Raw genomic sequence first — 25,832 nt, forward strand, 5'->3', positions numbered from 1 at the left:
AGACTCAAGGTAAAAGAGAGTGGAATGTGAACAAAAGAGAACACCAATTTGCATAACATTTGCATATGCTTATATGTATAGCTGTACATTTCGATATAACAACTATAATTTAAATAAAAATGCAATACATTTCACATATAACAAAAATCCTGCAGCCTTACCTAGGCCATAGCTAGATGGGGCGATATCCTGGGGCGATCCCCGGGATCATCCCGGGGCGTCCACATGACACACAGGGGATCCCGGGAGCAGAGATGGATGATCCTTCCCTTTCCCTGGGATCTCGGTGGGCGTCACGGTTTGTCCTGCTTCTTCGCGAGGAGCCGGGACCTGCGGGTGGGGGGTGGGGGGAGTGGGGAAAATTGTTAAAAATAAAAGAAAACTTACCTTTTGCACATGAGCGCTTGTGAACTCATCTCCTTTAAGGAAAAAACAAAACAAAATGGTGGGTGTGCCCTCCTCTCCCTCTGAGGTCGTCGTGCACCACGTGTAAACAGAAGAGTAGATCTCACAATAAAAATATTGTGAGATCCTCACCCCTCCATCACGCTAGGCCCGAAAAGTCTAGCTGAGGCCTTAGAGTCTTCGCAGGTTTAGGGATTGGCGCAATTCATGTGCTTTTCCCTTATTTTTTGCTGTTCTTTCCCATATGTTTCCATTTTACTTCCAGCAGATGGCACAGTGTTATAGTGCGTTTTCTATTTAGGACTGCATTTTCAGGTTTTTATCAAAAGGGTGGAGTACTGCTTGAAACAGTGGGAGGGGCATTGGATGTTGACGATATTTTGAAAAGGACCCACAAACTTCTATGAGTGACCAATCATGAGTGTGCAATAAATTGCTCGAGTGGAGAAGTTCTGTCACCCAAGAGGCCTGTGTGCTTGTTCAGTCTGCTGTCTGGGTGCTGTTGATGGGCAACTTCAAGGTCTTAGCTCTTGCTTCTTATGATACTGAATAATAATAATAATAATAATAATAATAATAATAATAATAATAATAATAATGCCCCATAGCTGAAGCTCTCTGGGAGGTTTACAAAGATTAAAAACATTGAACATTTTAAAACTAATGTACAAAATTTAAAACCATAACAAGCATAAAAACAGACTACAAACTGGACCTAGGTTGGACAGCCCTTCAAACAGAGGACACCTAAAATAGAGGACTGTCCTCTGTAAAATAGGCCACTTGGCCACCCTAGGAGCCACTTTCAAGCTTATTAGTCAGAAAGCATCACTTGGGTGACCCTCTGATGAATGAGCTCTATATTCTAGTTACAGAATTCCTGGTGAAAGGAGGTTCACACTCATTCAGTATCAAAATAAACTGGTGACTCTTACCTGAACCTGCCAGTGCATATATATACACCTAATGCATTTTTTAAAAACTAAACATCAACAGCTTAAGAAATAAAAGACCCTTGCCTTGGGAAACTGTATATATATAGATTTACCAACAACCACCGTCTTGGGCATCAATGGGCTATAATTAGAATTTAATAATATGAGTGGAGGAGTGATCTGCATGCTGCTTGAAAAATTGGAGCCTTTTTTCAGCATTTCTGAACATTCTGCTTCCTAGATTGGACTCCAACTTGCTCGACACAATGCCTGTCCAGCTGAGACAAACGTGATACAAATAAGAACAATGAGATCAGCAATAATCTAGCTTTAAATACCATAAACAAAGGGACTAATTGGAATACTTCTAGCCCCAATAGAATCTGCACAACTGGTTAGCTTGGGGAGACAGGAAAACACACACACACACACACACACTGTTTTTCCAGACTTCAGAAAGGCTCTCCTTTTCTTGTAAATACACCGCCTAGGATCATAAACTACAGATTCAGCCTAATCATTTATTTATAATATATCCATTTAAGCAAAGGATGGCAGTGATATTCTGCAAACAACATGAAGTGGTGGTGTTAGAGCAGGGGTGCAGAACCTCAGGCCCATGTGAGCCAAATCTGGACCCCCCAGATGGCCATCCCCTGTCCCCCTTCCAATTCTAAACGATTGGAATGTCTCTCCTAAGGCTTAGAGCTTCATCCCACATACCTCCTTCTCTTGGATTATCCCCGTAGCACTAAGCTTTCACGGTTGTTGTTGTTTTTGCTACCGGGCGACAGCGATCCTTTGCATACCAGGAAGTGAGTTTAAGGGGGACAATGTAAAAAAATAAATAAAAAATCAACAGATGACCCAATTCAATTCAAATTTGGTGTGCTTAAAGCTCTCCCTAATATCTATTACTGTGCCAATTTTGGTGTCTTTATCTTTAAAGTTTATGCAGATGTAAGCATTTCTTTAAAATTCTGCTCCCGCCTTGGAAGATACACTCAAAAAGTAGGCGCTAAATACTGCTAATCTTTTGGCTTTATAGCACAATTAAGGCAGGATGCATGAGAGTACTTCACAATCAAAGCAGATTATAAGGTGGAAAACTTCTAAGTCCTTTGCATGCAATTCACAGTGATTGCTCAGTATAATATTGGTGTGATAAAGCTTTTAGTTACCGGCAGTAAGAGCTTCAAGCTACAATGGCCCCATTCAGAAGACACCTTAAACCATGGCTTTAACCACAGTGGTGGTTTTAGTTGTTTGCACAGCCATTCATTCATTAATTCATTACATTTCTGTACCGCCCAATAGCCAAAGCTCTCTAGGCAGTTCACAACAACTAAAACCACAACATGTGGCATAAAATACAACATAAAATTAAAAAGTTTACCATTACAGTATAAGCTATAGAGTCATGGCCCTGGTCCCTCTTGATCCTTATCCATGCCAAAAGATGCACCCAGCCAATTCAGTAGTTAGAGATGATGAATGCTATGCAGATGCAACTGCAGACCTAGATATGCACCCAAATCTACATTGTTGGTGCATGTAGATCTCCTTTCATCAGACAGGGAGGCATGGGCTTGGATGAGAGCCAGCCATAAGAACTCACCCATGTTGAACCTTAATTTACTTCAGTGTGGTGTAGTGGTTAGAGTGTTGTACTGGGACCCAGGAGATCCAGGTGCTAATCCCCACTCAGCCATGAAGCTCACTGGGTGACTTTAGGCTGGTCACAGACTCTCAGCCTAAACTACCTCACAGGGTTGTTGTGAGGATAAAATGGAGAGGAGGAGACTATGGAAGTTGCCTTGGGTTCCTTGCAAGGGGAACAATGGTGGAGAATAAATGTAATAAGTGGTAATGGTGATGATGGGAAGGGGGTGCTCTATCATTCCAGTGCAGGTGAAGATTACAAGAATGATGGATTCCAGCAAGATTGCATGGCAGACAGAATGCTCTCCCATTGTCTAGTACCACAGCCTAGGCAATACCAGATGCCTCATCAGTTACTCTTCTTCCATTCAGCAGTTGTTAAATGTCAGGTCATCAGTTGCAACAAACAAATAAATAAAAACCCATAAATTTATAATGTACGGTTTAATCTTTGATGAGTCTGCTGACCCAGCTTGCTTTACTGAGTTGGCCCCATTGGTTCTGGCTGGGTACATGACATTATAACATCGTTGCATAACAAGAAGGAGTATTGCTGTGGTCTGCAAAAATGGCATCTGTTGTATTGGGTATCCTGTCAGAATCTAGGTTATAGCTGTGCATGATCCTTGTGGTGGGTCCCAGGGAAAAACTAGGGAACCCACCCACCCTAGTACTTTGCAGACTTCCTAGTTGGGCTTGATTTTTGACTAGTATTGAGGTTCCCTGGGATGTTGGTCCTGGGAAACATCAATATCCATGGAAATAACCCTTGCCTTGTGTAACCTAGGTGTTGATGAGCTCCATGACAGGTTGTCAATGGCCCTGCATAGTGGAGGCCAAGCACTCAATCCCTAGTCTTCTTTGCAAGCCTTGATATTTGTGGACAGTGTGTGTGTGTGTGTGTGTGTGTGTGTGTGAAATATTGATTCTTCTTTTGTAACAGGCAAATCGTTATTTGGGCAGGGTGAAAATTACAGGCATGCAGAAACTTCATTGAGGTGTAGGTTGCTTACAGAGCCTCCAGAGATGAATGGATTCCTGAATGCTCAGGACATTTGCTGACTGACTTGGCTAGCTGTCATGTTCTCTGGCTTGGTGGATTTAGGGTACCAGCAATTATCTCAGGCCATAGGCATGTTTTCTCCTGAGTGCCCACTCACTAGGCATGGTATCTTGGTTTTTTGTTGATTCAATAAGAAGTTGCAAGAAATGAAATTGCAAAGGGACATGGCTGGAGTGTAACTGATGGAAAATTCAGGCTGAATCTAACTGGACACGACCTATAACTTACTGGAAGGCTATTCTTCTGGTTGTGAAGGTGGTTCTCCCCCACCACTATGCTCCACTCAATGCCAGCCACCCAGGGATGTTGTTTCCTAAGGTGAATAAGCATGGCTTGTTCAAAGAAGGCGATGAATATTGTTGATACCAGCAAATGTTGGTTGCAAATGTTGATGGAATGTGAGTTTATTCATTGTTTATAGTACAATGAATGAGGCCAGGCTGTCTTGAAAGTTTAAATAGCAAGATGGCAAGTTGCTGCCTAAGCATATTATTATTACAGAAAAGTTTGACATGTACATAGTGCTTTTGATTATTTTTAATGAAAACTATTATTTCTGTATTTAGAAATATTTCAGGCCTCTTTTCAGTAAGGTGTTCTCAGGAATAATAATATAAAATAAATCCAGTCATATCAATGAAATAATCAAATAAACAAAAACAACAACAAAACCCCCCACAATCAACTAATTTCAAACTGCAGTGAAAAGCAGTAATTGCAACCCTAATTAATTGCAACCCTAGGTATGTCTACTCAGAAATAAGCTCCATTGAATTCAAGGACTCTTACTCCCAGGAAACTTTGCATAGAATTGAATCATAATGGACATATTTAACAGTCCACATGCTTAAACAAGTTCCTGGATCTGGTTGATTTCTCATGGGTTCCACAATCTTGTGCTATAAGAGAAAAAGCGTAACACAGAATAAGCTCTTGTTGCTACTGGATAAGGACATAAAGGACTTCAAATGGTACTAGAACCTTTCTTTAGAAGCAAGCTGTTAGTCAAGCTCACAGAGAATAGACGTAATGCATTCCCTATAAGCACCAGTAAGCATCTTGGCTGCTCAGGTCTGTACTAGTTGAGTACAGGGCCAGCCCCATGCTGAACATGGAAAGTTAACAGTGCATGCACCAGAGAAATCAGGTCTCTGTTTCAGGAAAAGATGTGTTCACAATAACTAACTCTAGTGTTTTGATAGCTGAAAGTGTTCAGCTTGATACCTTTTCACCTGATCTCATTGTAAGCAAAGTAAAGGTAAGAACAATGCAATGCAGTCTGTTCTAACAACCTAAGTTTGTAAATGTATCTACCGGAATCAGTGCTGTGTTTCATTGATCAGGATGGAGTAAGAGTAGGTTTGCAATCTGGTTCATGAACCAATTCAGCCACACAAGGGATTGTAGTTCCAGTGGAGCTTGCCCAACTCTTGATAGCAGCCAATGGCTTTCCTATGGACATTTATTTGCCTGACGTTTCTAACATCCTTGACCTGTGGAAACAAATGAGCCAGCTTTAACATATCATGTGTTCCTTGAGTGCCCTCCTGTGGCCATACTTATTTAGGTTGTGTTGTTTTTTCGTTGTTGTTTTTTAAATTCACTACATTTTTATCCCGTTTTTCAGACAATGATTGTCTACCAAAACGGATCACATCAATCCCAACGAGAGAAGCAGGCCTTGCTATGAGGCTTACAAACTAAAATGAGGGAGAAGAATGAGGAGGAAGATCAGTTTTATCAAGGCCAGAACAAGGTGGTGAGTTACAGTATAATAGGCATTTAAATACATTTGAGGCTAGGCTAATCTTCCCTTTGGTGGCTATTTTAGGCTGATGAAGGGGGCCAGAACTTCCCCACCCCTTTAACTTGTGCAGTCCCAGGGCAACCGCCCCTTGGAGCTGAGTGCTTTTTCTGGCAGTGAGGGGGAGGCGAACTCCCTGCATCTGCTCCTTCTCTGTGGTTGATGGATGGGCCAGGTTGGTTCCTCCTTGGATTGATGCTATTGTTGGGAAGCAGAGGGTGTGGCCTCCAATGGCCCCAGGCCCCCTGGCACATGGCAGGCAAAAGCCAGCGTGTGCTTCCCTTCCTCATACATTGAAGGATTTTTTAAATACTCGTCTGGACAGTAACTTCATAAATTGAAAGATTTGTTTTTCTCTTATATTGAAGGAATATCTGCAAAGGATACCTGTAGAAAGTGTGGAACATCCCCATCTTCCAGGTGGGTATATGGCTATTGTTTTTCATTTTATGAGGAGGGGTGGATTATTACCGTATTTCTTCAATTCTAAGATGCGCTTCCCCCCCCATATAAACATCCCTGAAAACGGGGTGCGTCTTAGAATCGCGGGTGTGTTTATTATTTCTTAGAATCAAAGCTTTTTTTCTGTTGGTGGTACTGAAATTAGTGTGCGTCTTACAATTGATGGCGTTTTAGAATTGAAGAAATGCGGTAGATGAATTTTAAAAGATTCCTGTGCAGGGAACAAAAGTGACATATTTTGCTCATGACACAACCTGAGGTAATTAAGGTCCATTGGGAACCTCATAATGGCTGCTGTCTTGTTCTGAAGAATACTTAGCATATTGGACAATCCAGACCTGCTCCAAATCCATTTATTACTGTTTGGCCATCATTGATCTATGCATAACAGAACGGAGGGATAATCAATTAAGCCAAAGTGGGAGAAAATGACCCTGGGGATGCCTTGACTGTGCTGCTTTCCTGCTAAACCCCACAGTTCCACTCCTGTGGGTTTGTGCTTGGTAAATCCCCACACCAAGGAGGGAGCACAGGGTTTGTAGTGGTCATCTAGGTACCCTCTGCCCTCTTTCTGGATTCCAGCGACCAATTGCCGGTTGTCATCCTCCCGGAATGTCACCCAGATTGACCATGAAGGAAGGTCAGATGGTGTAAGAACCAGGGTGACCTTGCTACCACCGAAAAATGTCAGGGTATGTTCATGACTTTTTAACCACGCAGTTTCGTGGAAAAGCCCAGTAGTGGCTGCGAATCTATGGCTGCACATATAACTGACACAGTGCCAACTCACAGCCACCGCGGGGCTTTGAGCACATATAGACAGCCCCCCCCAAACATATTTTGACAGGTAATTGTTAACCCATATTCCCCCTTATTTCTCTTATACCACCTAAGTTTATGTAGGTATAAACAAGATTGGAATTTGCCCACAATCTACTACAGATTAACCACTGCTAGAAAAACTGAGGCCAGTACTTAACTTTAATGGCTCATTGGTTCCTGCTATTTGTGGTTTGTTTCAGAAGAGCTCTCAATCCCAAATGATTAAACAAAATAATGATGGAGCAAGCAGGTAGATGAAATTGCCCTCTAATGGAATGGCCTGCTGAGCTAATCACTTTTGTACATATAAACATTTGATGATATGGATTATAGAAGGATACATCTTTGTGTAATGCAGCTTCAGAGCAACCACAAACCAGGCTGATTTTCCTCCTGGGGTACAACTGTTGCATAATTTGAACAATTCCAGATCAATTGTAATTACACACGAAACTGATAGACATGAAACTCCATGGCTTCGTGATTCTTGCCCCGAAGCAAGACCTGCACTGAACTGGGCATCTGTTGTAGAATGTTATGCTTCCTATGGACATGAAAGATTGTTGTGTGCGCAGCTATGAACTCTGGGGTCATACCATAAAGCAATGCAAAGCAGTGGCTCTGAGAAGCACATCCCAGGGGGAGACACCACTACGTGCTGCTACCCTTAACCTCTGCAGACATGAGGGAAGCTCTTAAGATGGTTTGCCCATAGAGGCTGATGAATCCTATAGATTCCTGATAGCTCGAGCAGAGGATCCCGTTGCACTGACTTGGTGCCTGTTGAAGCTTTGGCCAGGGACAGACTGTAGCACAGTGGTAGAGTGCATACTTTGGCTGCAGAAGGTCCCAGGTTCAGTCTCTGGAATCTCCAGGTGGGGCTTGGAAAGAATCCTGCCTAAATCCCTGGAGAACCGCTACCAGTCAGTGTCAACAATACTGAGCTAGATGGTCCGATGGTCTGACTCAGTATAAGGCAGCTTTCTATGTCCCAGTGTTCCTAAGGAAGGAGTGATCATAGTCACTAAGATACTGTTATATTGGGGGAATCTTTCTTGCAACAAAAATAGTGCATCAACTTTCATTTCCCCTGCCCCCTGTTTACCTGGCACAAGGGGATCTTTAAATTCCCTAGAGCACCTTTGTTTAATTTAATGCTTCTAGAAATGTTGCTCTTAGGTAAATTATTAATGGCACTTATTGAGGAATGCCATTTAAACTAGTAAAATTGTGTCTTACTCTGCTGGGTTTTGCTGGAGTGTTCTAAAGAGCTGAAAGGGAACAGTGGTTGTGTGCCACCACTATACTTAAGAGAAAGTTGCCCTTAAGAACATAAGAAGAGACATGCTGAATCAGCCTAGCATTCTGTTGACAGTGACCAACCAGATGACTGTGGAAATCCTACAAGTCAGATGTGAGTGCAATAGCTTCCTCCTGTTCATGTGACCCAGTAACTGGTATTCAGAAGTCTGCTGCTTCTAATACTGTAAGTGGACATTTTGACTAGTAGCCATTGTACTCCATCAATTTGTCTAATCCTCTTCAGAAGCTTTCTATGTTGGTGGCCTTCCCTACATCTGATGGTAGCAAATTCCATAGTTTAGCTATGCACTTTAACTTAATTTCATCCTGAAAATCCACACAATCCTATCTCTGCTTGAACATGTGGGGTAGGCATCCCTGTTCTAAGTTGCTTAAAGAATGAATTTTTGCATGCTGATATAAATCATAGAAGCACCATCCCCAGCTCTAGCTTTTGTGATTCAGCAACCATGTAAATTTTCAAAGATATATATTAGGGGTGTGCAAAGTGGGTCTTCTCTGCCTCAAAATTTGAGCCAGAACTCCAATGATGTGATTCTCTGCCCCAGTTTCAGAGTGGCTTCCCTTACTCTGCCCCGTCAGATTACCTGTCAGAGAACCACTCGTTTTCAGAGAACCGCTCTAGTCAATGGAAATTAATCAAATGCTTACAGCTCCCTCATTTTTAAAGATAAAGAGATGAAGTCTTTAGACATGCCAAGTTTGGAACAGATCCCTTCAGGCCTTGATTTTTAAGGATTTTAAAAAAGAAGTTCATGGTTTTAAAATTATTATTTTTAAAAACCGCTGTCATTTTTAAAGATAAAGAGATGAAACTTGGCATGATAATAGCTCTTAAGTAGGGCTTTAGGCAGGCCAAATTTGTAACAGATCCATTCATGCCTTGATTTTTAAAGATTTTTTTAGGAGCAGGAAGCCACGCTGTAGGCTTTAGAGATCCTAAGGCTAGCTATGCCCCAAATCCCCATGTATAAACCAGCTAACTGCAGGAACACTGCTCCTTTCCTGTCCCTTGCAGATGAGATTGCAATATTCCCAACACATATGACCCACCTGTCTTCTGACCCCATAGGAAGTGGTGTCATCTTCACTGGCTGCAGGAGATACAGTGGCTTGTCCACCTTCCCAGATGGAAGGGAGTTTTCAGCATAGTGGGTGTTTTCAGCATAGTGATGGCATTGAAGCCTAAATTCCTGGATGACCTTTATTATCAATTTCATTTAGATTTTAATCAGAATGAAATGGAATCCCAAAAGCCAAAGGCTACAAAGAAGAGTGCACCTTTCTGAAACCCACCAGCCAGGAATGACTAGATCTATCACAAAAAACATGCCTCCAAGACCCATTCCTGCCTGTTATTCCACAAGGATATCATGGTCCTGAAAGATCCAGCAGGACCAATAGCCCAGAGATACATTTTTCCTCTCCTGTTGGCATAGATAATCCAACAGGATAACCAAAGCCATCTCAGTCATCCAATCAGGCTAGAAACAGATTATTTCAGGATCCAGATTACTGGTATCATTCAGGAATCCCTGGTGTTATAAAGCCGCCCAGATAAGCTGATTTGGGCTATCATGGAAGGGCAGCAAGTTATTATTTATTTATTATTATTGGTAGGGGAGGGGCACATGTGGAATTCTCTGCCCCTGGTGCCAAAATAACTTGAATGACCTTGGGAACAATTTTATCTGCCTCTCCCTTCCTTAAGAATGTGTGGTCAAGTTACTCGATACATCTTTAAGCCAAGCTGTGGTTATGGCAGTGAAAGGTGCACTAGAGATCTAGGCTAGGCAGAATGAGGCTGATTATCTGTTGGACTGTAATCCATCCCATCAGCAAAAGGGCATGCTTAGAATGTGCATCATATTCCACAAATGTGCATACGCAGAGAGCTCAAGGTTGTGAAGATAAGGACTTTAATGTGATGCATCTCAAACATATGAACATTTGGGGAGATTTTGCATCATCTCACTTAGGTTTGCCATCTTTTTCATCTCGTGGCAGAGGTTTTGTATCTTTAAGAGTTCCATGATGGACAGAAATTCAACATGTACAGATCCAGTGGCAGCAGCTTCAGGAGAAGCCACACTTGCTGAATTTCTGCCAGTTCTGTATTTGTGAAAGCAAAGAGCCTTTCCCAGAATTAATGGAGGGAATTCTTGTCTTATTGATGGGGTTGCCATCTTTTAAGGCCTCCCCCCGCCCACTTACACCAAGCCTGATTGCTGCGCTGTGCTGGATCTTCATGGAAATTTCAGCCTAGGAAGGAAAAGTTAACCCTCCCATCATGATGCAATTTCTGCAAAGATCAGCCCGCCAATTTAGATATAATTGAAGTGGAATGTCATTCATTTCAATGGGTTTACTCTAAACACGACTAACACTGGATACAACCTCATCAATTGTAATTTAAATCTGTAACTGTGACAGGTTTTAAAAAGGGTCAGGCGCACACTTCACTGCTAAGTCCTATGCACAGCTGAGCTAAAAACAGCAGCTGAAACACAACTGATTAGAACTCATCAACTAGACCCAAACCAAAAAAGAATACATAAACCAGCACAGAGTTGTGTGAGTTTAAGGCCCATTGATTTTAATGTACCTTTGTGTGCATGTCTTCAGCCTGTGGTCATTTGGAATGCCTTGAAGAGCTACTACCTTGGTCTAGCAATGTCTAATGGAAGATACAATAATCTATCTATTAATATTTCAAGAGAGGGCAGGCAAGGAAGATCAAAATATGAGATGAAAATCAATGTCCATATAAATGAAATGCTGTTGTGTGGTTATTGACTATGATTGTGGTACGTCCAACCATACAATCACAGGTATCCCCATCATCTACAGTGATTAACAATCTTCATAATAGTAACACGATAGTACTTTGTTAAAACATGAGTCTGTGGCCAAGGCTGGCCCTCCTATCAGGCAGCGTGAGATGATTGGCTCAGGTGGCGTATGTGTGTTGGGGGGCAGTGGAGGGAGCCTCCCCAGCTGGGCTCCCCAGCTGTTCACCTCTGGTGGTGGAAAAACTGTATATGCCACCGCAACACTGTCCTGGAGCCTGCCTCCACGGCACCGTCTTGGCATTGCTCTGCTGCTAAACCCTGCAGTTTCTCTGTTGTGGGGTGGTGGCAGGTAACCCCCATGAAAGAGACAGCATGGCCATTCAGCTCGCAGGGCCTGCCCCCTGCCTGGCTTCTGTCAACCAACCAGAGGTCACCTTCCGCCTAGGAACACCCCAGGTTAATGCCAGAGTGAGGACAGACGGCGGAAGAGCTGTGCTGACCTTGCTTCAGTGGGGAAAGTCGAGGTAGATCCCTGACTTTTCTAATGTGCAGCTTTGTCTATTTGCCCCAGAGTGGCTGCAAATCGGCGGCTGCATCATATAACCAATGCAGCACCAATTCACAGCCACCACAAGGCAAAGATGGTGTTTAGATAGCTCACTGGCCTCCATAAACTAGCCTGCTTCCTCAGATATGGTGGAGGACACTATCCATTACTAATGCTGGAGTAAGATTCAACTGCCAGTCCAGCCAGCTTCTGTGAAAGGAATGGAGAGGGGATGCCATTTTCTCTTTTGCTTCAGGCAGCAAAGTATCTTGGGCCAACCCTGCCTGTGATCACAAATCAAGAAATGAAACATGGACAATATGGCAATTTAGAATCACCCCGGCCATCGTGATCACAACAGTGGTAGCAATAAATAAAATTTGAAGTGCAGGAACTCACCCTGACAGTGTGTATAACACATACACACTTACACACACACACACACACACACACACCCGCTAAAGACCTGCAACCCTGTGGAGGTAATTCGTTACCTGGGAGTAAGTTCCACTGAACGCAGAACATAGTGCTTACTTCTGAATCCGTAGGTCAACTTCAACTTGAAAAATACACTGAGCTTTAACTGGGGTGACCATATGGAAAGGAGGACAAGGCTCCTGTATCTTTAGCAGTTGTATTGCAAAGGGAATTTCAGCAGGTGTCATTTGTATGCATGCAGCACCTGGTGCAATTCCCTCTTCATCACAACAGTTAAAGCTGCAGGAGCTATACTAGAATGACCAAATACAAAAGAGGGCAGGGCTCCTGCAGCTTTAACAGTTGTGATGAAGAGGGAATTTCACCAGGTGCTGCATGCATACAAATGACACCTGCTGAAATTCCCTTTTCAGTACAACTGTTAAAGATACAGAAGCCCTGTCCTCCTTTTCATATGGTCACCCTACTTTATTAAGCTGTTAAATATCACCACCATTCCTGCTCTGCAGGGAAAAAGTCCTGAAGCTGCTCTTTGCCTTCCCTGCCCCACCCCTGCCTTCCCCCTCCACTACACCAGTGAATCACGGGAATCACAAACATGAAGATGGTATGCTGCATCCCGTATATGTGTCTTCAGCTGGGAAAATGGATGAGTATAGGTGGCCCTAATAACACATCAAATTTAGATGGTACTTTAGTGACAAAGACTGTGGTGAGAAGCTCAGTTTTCTCCCATGCAATGGAATAGTACTGCAAGGATCCTCCGGCATGGGCCATAATATTTCAAATTGCCTGCCCGCTACCTTTGTCTACTGCCCTCCTGATCCCCCAAGCCCTTTCAGCTTCCCTGCCTTCCTTCAGTGCTCTTTGAGGAAGGGGCATTCCTACACTAGTTCCTGCTTAATTGCGGTTGTCAAGGGTCCTACTTTACAGAGGACAGTCCTCTATTTGAAGGTGTCCTCTCTTGGAAGGATAGTTCAATCCACGTCTGGTTTATAAATACGGAACCATATTCAGAACGTCAAGCAGGGCTCGAAGTGGCTCATCAACCTGGACAGCAGAATGAGCAGGCACACAGACTGCAGACTTCCCCACTATGGTGAGATGTATCACCATACATCTCACCATTACTATCATTCTATTTAAATGATAGTAATTATTCCGCCTTTATATGAACATATGAAAATGTTCTGCAAATCACCGTCCTCCATGCAGTGGAGGCTGGTGGCTTTTCATATGGTCACCCTAGCTGAATCCTCACTGGGTTTTAGTCAGATCTCTAAAGAGTTCTGGAATGAATTCACTGCCCCACTGATATCAGAACCACCAGCCCCCACTGCCCCTTTGTCCTCTTTTTGGGGGTGATTCATTTCCTACTGTTTGGGGATGCATAAGTAGCCACCCTATGCCTGAGTGTACAGTGCAGCATAAAGGAATTATTGCCCATTTCTTTTCACAGCTTCCTTTAAACTGCAATCCTATACATGTCTACTCAGAAGTAAGTCCCACTGAGTTCAGAGGAACTTATTCTTAGCTGAATAGGTATAAGATTGCAACCTAAACTAGTCACTTGATGATGGAGGGAAGGGAAAACGTATTGTATATGTGTATAAACCATGGACTTGGAAATCTGAGCATTTAATGCTTGAAAGTTGTATATAATGGAGTGCCTGAGCAGCAGCTCATTGATAAAATAATGCAGGGAGAGTTATTATTGATTATCTAAAAGCCTTTCAGTATCCAAAGAAAGAGCTTTCTAATTTGAACTTCTGTGATCCAAGAAAATTAGAAGAACTGCATATATTCTAATCTGCACTTATCTGTGGAATTAATTGAATTAGGTCTGCCCAGAGTTTTTCTCTCCCCCTATTCCCGATTTCAAAGAATATTCTCAGTGCAGCACATCTTCCTGCTAGTGAACAAAGCAGACTTCTGAAAGTGTACAAGGCTTTACAATGCATTGCTTGCTTATGCCACCTTTCTGAAACCAGCAAGGAAGGGTACATTTTTTTTAAATAATCAGATAAAAACATAATAAATCAATAAAAGTAATGTTATAAAACCCAGAAAACAATTTTAAAAGCCAAACGAAAAAAATACATCTTGACTTCCTTCCTGAATGCAGGGAAAGTGGAGACCTGCCGCGCATCCAAATGGAGTGCATTCTAGTGTTTGGGTGTGACCCAGCCCTTTCCTGTGTGCCTAATAATAATAATAATAATAATAATAATAATAATAATAATAATAATAATAATAGTAATACATTTATTTCTAACCTGCCTCTCCATTCTGATCGAAGCAGGGAGCAACAGCAAGTATAAAATACATAAAATATTAATCTCTTGCTGATCTAAATAACTAAGCAGTTTCCTAGTAAGGCAGCTGGTAGTATAGACCTGAAGATGGGGAAAGAACATGGATACCTGATTCCTTGACCATCTGTGTGGACTGGAGGAAGGTTAGCAGCAGCAGCAATTTGCCCCACTCCAAGCCAAGCTCAAGAAGGGGTCCATCTAGTCCAGCATTCTGTTCACACAGTGGCCAACAAGCAGCTGCCCATGGGAAACCCACAAACCAGGCATGTGTGAAACTGCAGCCTCTCAACCATGTTCCCCAGCATCTGGTATACAGAGGCATATTGCCTCTGATACTGGAGGTAGCCTATAGCCATCAGGACTAGTAGCTATCGCTACCCTTCTCCTCCAGGAATTTCCCTGATCCCCTTTTAAAGCCAACCAAACTGATGGCCATCCCTATATTTTCTGGTAACTATGCACTCTATGAAGAAGCCTTTATTTTTATCTGTCCTGAATCTTCCACCAATCAGCTTCTTTGAATGACCTTGGGGTCTAGTATTATGAGAGAGGGGGAAATGTCTCATTATTCATAATTTTGTACACGTCTATTCGTGTCTCCCGTTACTTGCCCTTTTTCTAAGCTCAGCAGTCCAAGACATTGCAACCTTTCCTCACTGGAGAGTTGCTCTAGCTCCATGATAATTTCAGTTGCCTTTTTCTGCAAATTTTCCAACAATACAATATTCTTCTTGACGGGTGATGCCTAGCGCTCCAAGCATATTCCAGTATTCCAAATGTGGTCACACAATGGATTTGTACAAGGGCCATGTGATATTGGCAATTTTATTCTCAATTCCTTTCCTAATTATGCCTAACATGGAGTTTGCTTTTCTCACAACAGCTGCACACTGGGTCAACACTTTCATTAAGCTGTCCACCACAACCCAAAGATTTCTCTCTTCATCAGTCACCATTAATTCAGATCCCATCAACACATATATGATCAGATCTTTTGCCCTAACATGCATCACTTTACATTTGTTTATATTGGGCCAGTTTGCATGTCATGACAGCCCACCATGGGTTAATTTACCTGGGGGTGGGGGCTGTTGCATTGTGCCAGATGCCAATGGGTGCCCAGCTTGCTGTGGCTTATTGTGTCATGAGAAACCAGGTGAGCATTACACATCCCATAAATAACCCTAAAACAAGCTAGGGTGTCCAGCATGACATGACAATCCTTGCAGGCAAATTAACCCATTGTGGACAGTTATGTCATGCAAACCAAGTAAGTGAAACCCATTTGCCATTTGGGTGCCCATTCTCCCATTTTGGGGTGATCCTGTTGGAGCTCTTTGCAGTTCCTTTTTGTTTTAACAACCCTAAATAATTTGGCATCAGCAACTTGGCCATCTCACTGCTCACTCCTAATTCCAGATTGGACTTAATTTGGGCTGGACATTATAAAGTGTGGTGCGCAGGTTGATAAATAATGAGACGTGACAAGAATAGCTGGGTTTAAACAGGGCTATATTTATTAATGTTCTGCAAAGGGGTAGGAATCCTTACAGGCATCCTTACAGACATCCTGTAGTTGGGTGAGCCATTCATGGCCCATGGGCTGGCACTGCACCATTCACCTTCCCATGGGCCTGCCCCTTGTGGGGTAGGGAGACCTTCCTTTGTCACACCCTAACTCAGGCCGCAAGGCTCAGAGTGGGTGAGTAGGGTTGGCCCCAAAGGTAAGCCTTATCTCCCCAGCTAGGCCACAGGGCTCAAAGCTGGGAGCCTCAGAACTTACCAGTCACCCTGAACAGTGCCTATGAATGCTCACCAATTTCCAATCCAGCTCTGGATGCCCATACCGAGTGCCAAATAAAATGTGACCAAATTGAATCAATAAATTAGCCTATTTAGTACTCCCAAGCTGCCTTACAGTGTGGAGTAGGTGAAAAAAAACTCATGCACAATTCAGTACATGAGTAAAAAATTCCTACTCGGCTCCGAACAGCAACGAGCAAGCCCACATTGCCTACAGGGAAGGAGGGAGGGAGGGAGGCGCACAGCAAAGAGGAGGCTGGGAGGGGTGAGTCTTCTTTTATAGACCCCACAGTCCCCTCCCAGCCCAGTGGCGCCATGTTATGCCCAGCCAATGGCAGGCAGGCACGTCTCGCCCTCTCCCATACCCACAAAGGCCTCCCCACATCCAGGCTAAGCCGGGCATGGCAGAATGGCACTTCTAAGCCATATATAGGCAGGATGCTTACTTCATGCACAAAGCAAATGTCCAAAAGAGTCATGGGGAGGGAGGGGGGAATAGAAAAATAGAATGCAAGTGGTGTTTTGAAGCCCCCAAGGAAATAGCCATTAGCCTAGTAGCTCTCTTGGAAAAGTTAGATGTTGCATTGTCTCTCCTTTGGGAATATCCCTTATTATATAGAGGTCCATTATCTTAATATATACACCCATTATCCATACTTTGCAGTTTGCCTTCTCTTACTGGAAAATATTGTTTCTCTTGTTGCCAAAAGGCAGAGCAAGGAAAGCTCTAGCACCACAGGAAAACAGACCCCTCCTTGAAATATCAGGTGACTGCCAGAGATGCGTACAGTACTGGTCATCTGCATGCATTACAGCTTTGGGGGAATCGATAGCCATTCTGCACGATGTATTAGCATCTGACAGACACACATTTTAAAGTCATGATTGGTTGCAAGCTCTATCCAGGCTCCTTGGGGTATAGTAAGAATAACTCCAGTTATAAAATTGTGAGCGCTTTCACCGTGAAACAGAAACAGACACTTCCTCTTGTTCTTTAAGCAGAAGAGGCTTGGCTGGAGCATCAGAACTGTATTTCATGCTTGTCCGTGGTAGCTTTTTCTGGCTTTGTTGATTCAAAGTTTTAAGAAGATGAAGTCAAACCCATATCCTGTCCAGCTGGAGAAAAGAACCTGCAACCAGATGTTTTGGGCTGTCTTTCCTCATGCCTGCTTCATCTGTTCCTTAGTGATCTACGCTTTGCTAGGGGCCCTCATGTTTTCTCACGTTGAAGGTAACAGAGAGAGCAACGAAAGTGAGGAATATAAGGAATTCATGCTGAAACTTTGGAATCTCTCCAAGGATTTGTCAGGTATGTGTGAAACCTCAGCAGAGAGATGATGATGATGATATTGATGATGCCAATTGCACAGAACAGACACCAATTCTCTTTTTGAATGCCTGAATAATAATAATAATAATAATAATAATAATAATAATAATAATAATAATAATATTTAAACTTTACTTTTTACTTGTGACTCATCAACCTATTGCATTTGCTTTTCTTAAACTGAAAGGATTTCTTGTTCTTGGAGGCATCTCCCCCCAACCCCCGCCACCCTAGTTCTCAGCCTACCCACCTCTGTTTTATGAATAGGTCATTCTCACAATCAAGGTGGTTTCCCCCCCCCCCCCCGAGGACTGGCTTGTGGGGCATTTCCATGAAAGGGCTGCTTGGTTGGTTCAGGAAAAACAGTGCATCAGTTTGAGGCTTGCTTTTGCACAGACCTCTGCTAGCCACCTCTGATAGCCAGGTGTCTGCCTGAAGTCTTCAATCCTAAAGGCGTTTATCTAACATTCCTTACTCCTACAGGGGTCCTATTTTGGGAAATGGGGTTACTCTAGGATGCAGCATTTTCAGATTTTGGATAAGAGGCATGACTTCTGTGGTGGTGAAGGACTAGCCAAGATATAGCCATGTCAGGGACATTTCGTTAAAATTGTTCCCCTTAGCCTTTACATTTTTATTTCACTCTTTATTTACTATATTTTCTTGTGTGTGTGTGTGTGTGTGTGTGTGTGTGTGTGTCTTTGAAATATTCCGCTTTTTTCCTACCAGATCCCATTATTTTCTTCATGCCTTTACCTAGTGCTTTGGAAAGAAACACGCAGAGCTCAATTTTTAAAGCCAGTTTTAAAGCAAGTGAATAATCATGTAACAATGTAATGGTTATAATATTGCGTGGGGATTCAGGAGATCTGGGTTCTAGTCCTCACTCTCAGCCTCACATACCTCCCTGGGTTTTTGTGAGGAGAAAATGAAGAGAGAGAAGACCATGTAATCCACCTTGGGTTCCCTGCAAGAGGAAAAAGGCTGGGATATGAATTTAATAATAAATTAACATAAATTGAAAACACTTAAGGGTACATGAGGAAAGTGCATTGTGTATTTCTCCCAACACCGACTAAGAACAGAGAATCCACATGCCAGATTCGAGAGGCAGAAGAACTGCCAGATCCCATGGGGTTGCTTCCCATCAGAGTTGAGCACTGACATCATTCCACTCCCACACCCTGCTGTGTTAGGGGTGTGTTTGTGTTTGTGTTTGTGTGTTTAATTAGGTGTGTGGGTATGTGGGTGTGTTTAGTCAGGTGAAATACAATCCAGATTTTTCAGTACTAGAACATGGTCTAGTTCTACCGAAGTTAATAGTAAATCAATGTTGAAATAGACAAAGGGGCTTAATTATCTTGAATTATTCATGATAATCCTGGTCCGTAATATTTGAGTTATCTTAACATCTCATTTCTTCCAAACAGAAAATGAAACTTCCAATGAGATCTTCAAGAAAAGAACACACGAACTGATCAGCAGTATTGACTTTGTGTGGTTTTCCGATCCCAAAAAGAAATGGTCCTTCTTGGGCTCTCTCTTTTTCTGCTGCACTGTGTTCACAACAGTGGGTAAGTACCGATTGTGGGGCTATTTTCAAGGCGGCGCCTCCCTTTTCAACCCCATGCTTTCCCTCTCCCAGGGTGGTGTCAGGTAATTCCGATGCTGAGGAGGGGGCACAGGGTTTCTGGGTGGCCATCCAGGTCCTGGAACTGCCCCTGCCCTCTTCCTGGTGGAAGGCAACCAATAGCTGGTCGCCTTCCACCAGGCTCCACCCCTGGGTTGACCCAGCATTGGCCCTGGACCGATGGTACACAGCACAAGTGCTGTGTTGATGTCATTCCTTTGGAAAAGTTGGGTGAAATCCTTGACTTTTTCAAATTGGAGCATCACAGAGAAGCCCTGCGGTGGCTGCGAACCTGCGCTTGCAGTGCAGATCCACAGCTACCACGGTTTCCCCATGTGTAATCAGCCTAGATCTACTTAGATAAATGGTGCAGAATCTCAGGATAGGGGGCTAAATCCAGCCCATGAGAGGTCCTGATTTGGGGTTCCCCAGAAGGCCCTGCCACTTGCCCTTGTCCCACCCCTTTTCCCCTGACCATCAATCCTTTGGTAGTTTCTCAGCTTTGGGGCAGCTTTTCCTCTGTTCTAAAAGCTTGAAATGCCCCTCCCTCCTACAGCTTAGTTACTGGCAGTAAGAGCCTTAAGCTAAAATGCAGAGGCAGTTTTTGATATTTTGCCTCCATCGTTTTTGCCATTGGCACTTTTATTTTCAGCCCCACCCATCCCTGGCATGCAGCCCCAAAGTGCTTCTCCGAAATGGTATTTGGCCCTTGGGCTGAAAGAGGATCTGCACCCCAGACTTAGATATATGACCCCTTCAGCCCTTGGAGAAAACAACCTCACCCCAATGAATCCATGGCCCCTTCAAGTATAGTATCTGTCACCAGAACCACAAATGATCTAAACTGCACCACGAATCTAAGGCTGCAATTCTTTTCACACTTACACAGGAGTTACTCATTTCATTTCATTTCTTCTGTTTCTATACCCCCCAAAAGATGAAACTCTCTGGCCAGTTTAAAAAGGCTAAAACCTTAAAAATACATTATAAAAAACTATTTATGTACAAACATATGAATAGACAGCATGCACAGAAATGCACATTTATCTAAAACAATTTTAAACAACAAGAAAAGAATAAGAAAATAAAACAACTCCCATTTAACTCGGTAGGATTGGCTTTTGAGTAAGCATGGACTGTGCTGCAAACTACACCAAGGGCCTCTTAAAATAATGCCATCAATGGATATGGAAGCATTGCACAATACTATCCCCTACAAAGATGGGCTAAAATCATCAGGATTATTTCTGATGATGCCATGGCCCAGTATCCACACATTTTTCTTACACTGGTCTTCATCCACAGCAATCATCTCAAATTTGAAAAGGCTTAAGTTGCAATCCTATGCAAGCTTAGGCAGAAGGAAAAAAAAGTCCTACAACTCCCAGCACTCCCTGACAACTCTCCTCTCCGCATTTTTGCATTGGATCAGGATTATCTCAAATTCCATTTCTCATGACCCTGTTTTGGTAAAGATTATAGTCTTATACATATGTATTATATTATATGCAAACTGTGGGGACTTGAACCCAAATTAAATGGTAGCATAGTAGTATACCTGAAACAAAAGCCTATGCGTGTTTATTTGGAAGTAAGTCCCACTATGTTCAATGGACTTTACATCTCTATAGTGTATTTAGGACATCAGCCTTAGTATGTTTTGCAGTTGATGTGTGCATTTGTATAATTTATTATTGCATATTGACTCAAAAATGCCTTTTTCCTACACCATGTGGGGTCTTCCACTTCTCTTTTGAAAGAAGGACCACCTGTTTGGCCTGATGCATTTATTGTAGGCAGAAAAGTGCCCCCCACTGGACCTTTTCCCTACCTGCTTGAGGCTCAGCAAGGAGGATAAGCAATTATCAGGGAAGTCTGGTTTACCATAAGCGAATTTTCCAACTGGACTCTGGACAGGCTGGATCATCTTACCACCGTATCAGAGCTTCCCACTCAGGAAAAGCAAAGGTCGCTTGCTGATGGGATTGTGTTGGGTGGGACTCCTGTACTTGCGATGCATCCAGAATTCATACAGGATCACAGCAACAGGCCCTGCCCACAGTCTACATGGATGCACTTGGATGCATGGTGTCCATATCTACACACATGGCACTATTTGTGCACACAGCTCCACCCACCCACACCCACTCACATACCCACACCCACACACCCAGTCCCTTTTCTCCCTCCTTCTCTCTTTCCCTTCTCTCCACCAACTTTCTACCCCACACACACCTAGTGTGCTCCTAGGTAAGGGACAAATTATTGTTCCCAGTGGACCAAACTGATTGCTTTGAAATTAGGCTGCAGTTGCCTAGTCCTGCCTAAGGGCCAACTAGTCCTTTAGAATAATTTCTCTTCAACTATAATTACTCTTTATTTCTTAGCAATGCATTCTCAGCTCAGATGTAGCACAGATTTTCAACATACATTATCCTCAATGGTGTTAAATCTGTGAAAATATGCAAGAATATTTAATTTGGATTAGCTAACAGCTCTAGGCTTTCACCAGAAGTTTTCTACCATCATAAAGTTGGAAGGAACCAAAATATATTTAGCCCTCCTCCGAAGGCAGGGTCATCCATCAACCAGTTCTCTTTCCCTTCCTGCTCTACCTATAAAATCCAGACTCCAGTGATCCATAAACTAGAAGGCACTTGTGAAACAAAGTGCTCTGGACTACTCAAGTAATCAAGGCAAGAGGATGAAATCATGTGCTATAGTAAAGGCAATGTCAATCTATTTGTTCTGGGTTCTTTGGAGAAGCCAAAATATTTGAAAGAGGAAAGCAGGGACATTCCTTTTGATTGTTCCAATAACCCCAAGCAGAATTTCTTAGTATTTGGGTGGACTGTATTGTTGAGGCCTTTTACAAAAACACAGAATCTAAGTTAATCCCTTTTGATGACTATGGTTAAGAGATAAAAAGGAAACAAAAAAATCACTTACAGCAATTAACCTTAACCTCTAGCCTGTGTCTGAAGTCTGCATTATTGGGCACTGCTCCAGGTGTGAAAATGAGGACGGGGAGGGAATTAGGAGCTTAAGAGGCCACACATCAAGCTGGTCACAAAGTCAGGAATGAAATCTAAAGATTGTAGAAAATCATAATAGTAGCAAGAATGTGTGCCTCATTTCAAGGGCTACCTGTGCAAGACTTTGGTTTACTAACCATATCTCCTGATCAACAGACTGACAGACCTAGAGATAAATCTCTCCACAACCTCCTACTCTCACATTATACTTTGCATATGATGATCTAGTTTGCACTTAATCAGAAGCCATCATGGGTGAATTTCCCCGCAAGGTTTTTCATTGAAGTGGTGGCTTCCATTTTGAATATTTGAGATAGGGTGGGGGCATGTCATTGCTTGCCATTATGTGTGAACCCAGCAAAGGTGAGTTGTTGGGGTGGTTAACAAGCCACCCACAACTCTAAAACAGCCCATCGGTTCTGGGTGGCTTGTCAACTCAACCTCTGTGGGTTCACACAGCTTCCTGTTATATGCAAACTGGGCAGGGGTGGGCAACCAGGTACCCTCCAGATGTTTTGGATGTCAACTCCCATAATCCCTGACTATTGACCATGCTACCTGGGGCATATCGGAGTTGTAATCTAAAATATCAGGAAGACACCAGGTTGCCTCTCAGTGATCCAGAGTCACTGCATATCCTCAAGCCATTCCTTCCCACTTTTTCAAGGAAAGAGCCAGTGAGTATCTTATGATGTGAAAGTGGTGTGACTTGTAGAACTGCCGTTGTGCAAGTTTTCATTGAGTTATTTGTTGTCATTTTTGCTTATATTAGCAAGTATGGGTTGGATCTAGTTTTGTGCTGCATTAACTACACTGTCAGAAATCAACTTCCCCACCCCCTCCTTTCCACAACAGCCCCTGAGCCTCCTGAAAATGCTGCACAGACTCAGGAGGCCCTGCTGGATGGGATAAGGTATGATGTGTATGGGGGGGGGGGTAGGATCCCCAATAATTTGATAGAAGGACCTACTGCAAGAAGAACCCTCCCACTCTTGCAGAAGGCAGATTCTAGAGCCAACTCTATGCTCATAGCTTTGATTGTCATCAGACGGGTGGATTTTCGCATTTCCCTACCGTCGCTATGGCCTTCTACTGTTCTACAATAGCGATGATATCTTTACATGGGGAGAAAAATAGGAAGCAGCAATGACCACGTCCCATTCATGCGCCGTTTTCTTGCACAAAGCAGGAAATGGCAGCACATTCCGTTTTTTAAAAGGGGTCTATTTTGTGATGGGAAAATGAGTGGAAGGAGTGGGAGGCGAGTGGGAGGTGGACATTGTCTTCTGAAGGACGCACAAACTTCCCTAAGTGGACAGTAGTGTGCGTGCGATAAAACACTCATCTGATGATGCTCTAACTAGAGCGAAATTGCCCACTGATGATTAAAGATCAATCAGTGATTATCAATAGTTAGTTGGGCAAAATAGATCCAGGTTACATATTGCAAGAAAGTTGTGTTTTCACAATATAAGTATAAGGAGGGCCTAAGGATAAAACAAACAAACAAAAAATACCCTTCTCCAATTTATTTATTTATTTATTTATTTATTTATTATATTTCTATACCGCCCAATAGCCGGAGCTCTCTGGGCGGTTCACAAAAATCAAAAACATTCAAAGTATAAAACAACAGTATAAAACCATAACATAAAATACAATATAAAAGCTCAACCAGATAAAAAAAGCAGCAATGCAAAATTACAAATTTAAAACACCAAGTTAAAATTTATTTATAGACTGTTAAAATGCTGGGAGAATAAAAAGGTCTTCACCCAATAGGATTCCCCCACCCCCCAAATAATAATGTATGTTGTCTTGAGTGGTAGGAAAGCTGAATTCTATTTAAAAATGTCTATCTTAGCTTAACTTATCTTTTTTATTATTTAAAATTATAAACTAGACATTTATTCCCCTAAAGAACTTCTGGACATTGTACATAAAAATGAAACATTATATATAATACTGGATGATATAAAAATGTAATAAACAAACAAATGCATCCTAAAAACAGGCATCAGTACAATAAAAACAAGAGGCATAAACATTATTTCAACCAACTTTTAAAAACACTAGTTTATATTTACAATGTAACTGAAAATGTGTGGGCAAGTAAAAAAGGCTTTAGCCTGGCACTCGTAGAGTACAAAGTTGGTGTTGACAGAAGGGGCATTTCAAATCTGCAATAGAATTACATGAAAGCAGTAGAGCTGTCTGTTTTTAGCGTTCACATTTTGGGGGAAAATGCAAGAGTATAGGCTTAAGAATTATGTGCATGTTTCATCAGCTTTGCTTTAACTGAAATGCCATGGAAAGAAAAGAAACAACAGATCAAATGAAACTTTTTGTTTTTGTTTTTTTGCTTTCAGGTTATGGTCATACCTACCCTGTGACAAAACTTGGGAAATACTTGTGCATGCTGTATGCTTTATTTGGCATACCTCTAATGTTCTTGGTTCTCACTGATATGGGGGACGTCCTTGCTTCTATATTATCTATGTCTTACAATAAAGCCAGACAACTGCAGTCAAAAATATTAACCAGACTTTCTCATGGATCCTGTTGTAAGCAAAACAGAGAATTAAAACCAGGATCATCGTCACCATCATCATCATCATCATCATCATCATTTAGGCAAACCAAAATAGTCCTCCGTGAACCTTTAAATATTAAAGAAGTGTTAAGTAGTCATTCCTCCTTTCAAAGAAAGCCTGGGCAACTTCAGAATGTTGAAATCTTTGAAAGATTAATTGCCAGGGAAAACCAATTCCTTGCACCTCCAAAACCTACCAGATTTGAACGATGGAGTTCATGTCCTGAACTAGATACAGGGACAATGATGAATCACATGATTGACAATATTGACAATATAGGGAAAGAAGTAGAAAAACTGGATGTGCCCTTTTTGTTGATGACTGTCATTGTCTTTGCATACATTTCCTGTGCTGCTGCTATTCTTCCGCGTTGGGAATCTGATCTAGATTTTGATGGTGCTTTCTATTTTTGCTTCATCACCATAACAACAATTGGTTTTGGCGACGTCAGCCTGAAGCATCCCAACTTTTTCTTGTTTCTCTCATTTTATATTGTGGTAGGCATGGAAATTGTCACCATTGCTTTCAAGTTGGGACAAGATAGGCTCCTTGGTCTGTACAAGAAGATGATTTGCTGCATTGGTAGGAAAAATGCCCCCCACAAAATGGTATGAAGAATGTCCATCTAAGGTGAGATAGTGGCATCAATTCTACCATCACATCTGCAGAGAGTTGCATTAGGTTCAAATGGATGCTTTTGTTTTTCCAGCGGAAAATCATAAACGGGACGAGATGGATTTCTTCATTGTTAGTGGGAATTTGTTATAAACTAGTGGAATCACTACATACAGCAACCAAATACAGATAGTTTGCAATGGCTCCCCTCCCCCGTTTAAGGAATACAACTGATAGAATAATACTGCTGTCTGATG

The 25,832-nt window shown here is 42.4% G+C and overlaps 1 protein-coding gene across 1 annotated transcript; it reads left to right on the forward strand.

Annotated features, from left to right (window-relative positions):
• Positions 1-11,640: 11,640 nt before the first annotated feature.
• KCNK18 (potassium two pore domain channel subfamily K member 18) lies at positions 11,641-25,628 on the forward strand. The gene is made up of 4 exons (XM_063133258.1): positions 11,641-11,792; positions 17,451-17,680; positions 19,132-19,275; positions 24,736-25,628. The coding sequence occupies exons 1-4, from the start codon at positions 11,641-11,643 to the stop codon at positions 25,572-25,574; spliced, it is 1,365 nt and encodes a 454-aa protein (XP_062989328.1). The 3' UTR covers positions 25,575-25,628.
• Positions 25,629-25,832: the final 204 nt, after the last annotated feature.

This window comes from Elgaria multicarinata, chromosome 8 (genome assembly GCF_023053635.1).
Source record: "Elgaria multicarinata webbii isolate HBS135686 ecotype San Diego chromosome 8, rElgMul1.1.pri, whole genome shotgun sequence".
NCBI classification, from domain to species: Eukaryota; Metazoa; Chordata; class Lepidosauria; order Squamata; family Anguidae; genus Elgaria; species Elgaria multicarinata.

Excerpts from the sequence above, each read along its gene's own strand:
- KCNK18 (XM_063133258.1), top strand. The coding sequence starts at position 11,641 with ATGGCCATTCAGCTCGCAGGGCCTGCCCCCTGCCTGGCTTCTGTCAAC. Across the intron at positions 11,793-17,450 it reads CTTCAGTGGGGAAAGTCGAG|TTTTAAGAAGATGAAGTCAA; the intron begins GTAGATCCCTGA and ends GTTGATTCAAAG. Across the intron at positions 17,681-19,131 it reads TCTCTCCAAGGATTTGTCAG|AAAATGAAACTTCCAATGAG; the intron begins GTATGTGTGAAA and ends TCTTCCAAACAG.